This window comes from Centroberyx gerrardi, chromosome 22 (assembly GCF_048128805.1).
Source record: "Centroberyx gerrardi isolate f3 chromosome 22, fCenGer3.hap1.cur.20231027, whole genome shotgun sequence".
In the NCBI taxonomy this organism is placed as follows: domain Eukaryota; kingdom Metazoa; phylum Chordata; class Actinopteri; order Beryciformes; family Berycidae; genus Centroberyx; species Centroberyx gerrardi.
This window is the reverse complement of record NC_136018.1, coordinates 22,892,290-22,895,506: the sequence shown is the minus strand read 5'-3', so window position 1 is coordinate 22,895,506 and position 3,217 is coordinate 22,892,290. Positions and strand designations below refer to the sequence as shown.

At 41.9% G+C, this 3,217-nt stretch overlaps 1 protein-coding gene across 1 annotated transcript; it reads right to left on the bottom strand.

Annotated features, from left to right (window-relative positions):
* Positions 1-958: 958 nt before the first annotated feature.
* Positions 959-3,012, bottom strand: LOC139911210 (uncharacterized). Its single transcript, XM_078291500.1, has 2 exons — positions 2,679-3,012; positions 959-2,116 (listed from the first exon to the last, which is right to left on the bottom strand). Exons 1-2 carry the CDS (start codon positions 3,010-3,012, stop codon positions 1,065-1,067), a joined length of 1,386 nt encoding a protein of 461 aa, XP_078147626.1. The 3' UTR covers positions 959-1,064.
* Between the last annotated feature and the right edge of the window lie 205 nt (positions 3,013-3,217).

Genomic DNA, 3,217 nt, shown 5'->3' with positions numbered 1-3,217 from the left:
ATAACTACAGAAAAGGATAAAATACTGCACACTCAAAAAACAGCACCATAGAGAAAGATTTAATGCTCATACCAATATTTCGGCCATGTTGCCTTCGATCACCACCTTGATGTTGGTATGAACATTAAATCTTTCTCTATGGTGCTGTTTTTTGAGTGTGCAGTATTTTCTCCTTTTCTGTAGTTATTTTGCCACTACCAGCACCAAACTAGGACACTGGTGTGCGTTGATTTTTCTTTCAATTGATAACTTGAGCATTCACACATGAATGAAGATGAAATTACTGTCACTGCTGTTGTTTTTTTCCCCTTTTCTAATGCTCAACTTCTTATCACATTGGTGGCTAGTTGTATGTATGAGAGAGTTACAAAAAAAAAAAAGTAATTTCATTGTTGAATGCTGTTGCCATCAATGAACTTTGTTATAATTGTACATGTGTTTGTATGTCTTTTGTAAATAACAAGTAAACACATTTTACCCAATTGAGTATTCTCAGCAAAACTGACTTATTGCCCATGATCCTTCTCTTGGAAGTAATACTAAGTAACAACTTATATCCTATTGGAAATTAGTGAGATTATGGTGGTTCCAGTATGTTCCTTGTCTAGGTGATGCAAGATGCAACACAAAATAACCAAACACTGACAGCAGGACTGCAGGGAAAAATCCACAATGTATTTAATTGGTCAACAATAAGAAGCACAAACAACAAACCAAATTCAACTAATCCTAATAATACTATCCTTATAATACTATCCTAAATAAAACAAAAACAAACAGGAGAAAAATATACTTAAAGAAAATGGCTATTCATCCCTACACTTCCTGGCCTGGTTAAAATGAAATATGTACATTATATACAAGTTTGGACAGACTGGACAGTTTAAGAACACAAGATAATGATATAAATGGAAATATATATACAGTATATATACACCAAATAAATGGAAATATATACAAGTTTGGACAACTGTAGAGTTAGTTAAACAATATACAAAAGGTTTGGAGATGAGGACACAGGCTTGATCCTGTTGCTGCTGCTCTGTTGACAACTCCAATCCATCTCACTCAGCATCTTCATGTATCATGTCACCTCGCAGGTTACACAGGGAAGCACAAATTCTCAGAATTTTATCTATTTTTGGTGCGAGGTTGATTGGCACAACCTGTGAAATAATTCTGAAGTGCTTTAGTCTGCATATAATGCGCTCCACGTGAACTCTCACATTAGCAATCCTCCTTGTGCTGGTGGTGTCTTCTTCAGACAGCTGTGCCCCTCGTTTAGTAAAGGCCGGTATTGTGAGTTTGACCTTCCTTTCGCACAGCAGATCACGGATGGTGAAGCCTCGGTCAGCCAGGACCTCATCTCCTGGACGCAGGTACTCCAGGAACCCAGAGTCAGATGTAATGAATTTGTCACTACTCCTACCTCCATAAGCTGGGGAGATGAACATTATTAGGCCACAGGGTGCAATTGCCACCAGGTACTTGACGGTGTTCTGGGCATAGCAGTGGCTAAAAGACTCTGCCCGGGAGTCAAGATTCCTGGCCTTTTGGAGGGGGGTCTCGGAGCAGTCTATGATACATGTTGTGTCTGGGTAGTGTTCTTTAAAGCACTGGGGCATTGTAGCACGGATAGTTTCCCTCGGAAGCCAAGGAATGTAGTCTCTCATATTTTCTTCCATGAGGTCAATCCAGTAGCTCAACACTCGGCTAACGACGCTCTGGGACACACGAAATCTTTCAGCCAAGTCCTCCTGGAGCAGATTAAGCCTCAACTTCATCATAGTCAACAGAAGCTGGTCTGTTGGGTCGAGCTGGAAGCTACCTTTGTAGAGAGGTATGAGGTGTTCAGCCACCGAATAAAAGGCAGCAAGCGACAAGCCAGTATGGAGCAGAGAGAGAGCTTCGGTCCTAAGCAGAGTCTTGTAGAGAGGTTCTGCACATTGTGTTCCCTGGTCAGCAGTGGTGGGCAAAGGCATCAGGGGGAGACCTGAACTGTAGCTGTGATCACCAAGTGTGCAGTCCTCCCACTGGGTCCCGACATCTCTCTGGGAGTTTGGCACATCCAGGTGATCCGTAGCCTCATGCTCCATGCTGGGTGTTGCATTGTCATCTAGTAAAATATTAAATTGTATTTCTTTAACAATATGTATAAACATACATAGTTTTCCCACTGTAGATTACTATAAATGAAACATTTTCATTAACTAGCAAATTATACACAATGATGGCAAGTGGCAAATGATCTGATCTGATCTGTGCTTTGCCAGATTATGTGGTCATTATTAGCCTGTTTGGTCCTACAGACTGCCATAGATATGCAAGGTGTTTCAGAAGTAGGTATCCATTTCATATCAAATCAATGCAAAGGACTGTGCACTGTGTGTGACATGGTGAGGGAATGCAAGAATGAGTCAGTGATGGTAAACAATTTGAACACTTATGCAGTAAGGACGTCTACTAACGTGTTATTCCTGGTGTTAACGTTTTTTAAGTATAATTTGTAGCCTAGTATTACTGAATGCTTAAATTGGATGTTAAATTAATTTGGTAACAAACTTTAAATGATACAGCTTTGCTTTTTGCCATTATTGTTGTTGTTATCATTACAAACTGTACACCTACTTTTCAACAAGCAACCCGTGCAAACAGAGGCGCTTGATAATTTGACGTACCTGACTGCCTGGCTAGCACCCGACGTGGTTTCTTCACCGGAGCTTCATAGCCAAGCCACTTTTCCGGGTAGGGATGCTCTGTCGTTGGCTTTTTATCCACAAAGTGGAAGGAACACACAAAAGGGCGTTTGGGTGGGTTTTTGAGGTTCAAAGCCTTCAACCAGAGCCGTAGAGCTTCGTCCTCCTTCGGAGGTGGATGCAGGTCGTATGCGGCTCCACAGGTGCACTGAGACCGCAGCTGAGGTCGATGTTCAAAACATTCCTGCTCTAAAAACTCCCTTCGTTTCTTCCAATTATTATGGCACCCTCTTACTGAACATATTATACTCGTCATTTTTCGTTGGACAGCTAGCTAATATATAATAGTCGAGACTCTCATCAAACTTGTCACTACTACCAAACAACTTCCGCTGATTCGCGCCGCGACCACCGGAAGTGCAAACACAATCGGAAGTACTCCGCTGACCCCCGCGTTGCCATGGAACATAAGGTGAATAGAGAGCCTAAGTCCCTCCCCTTCCGCTGTCCCCCATGGGACC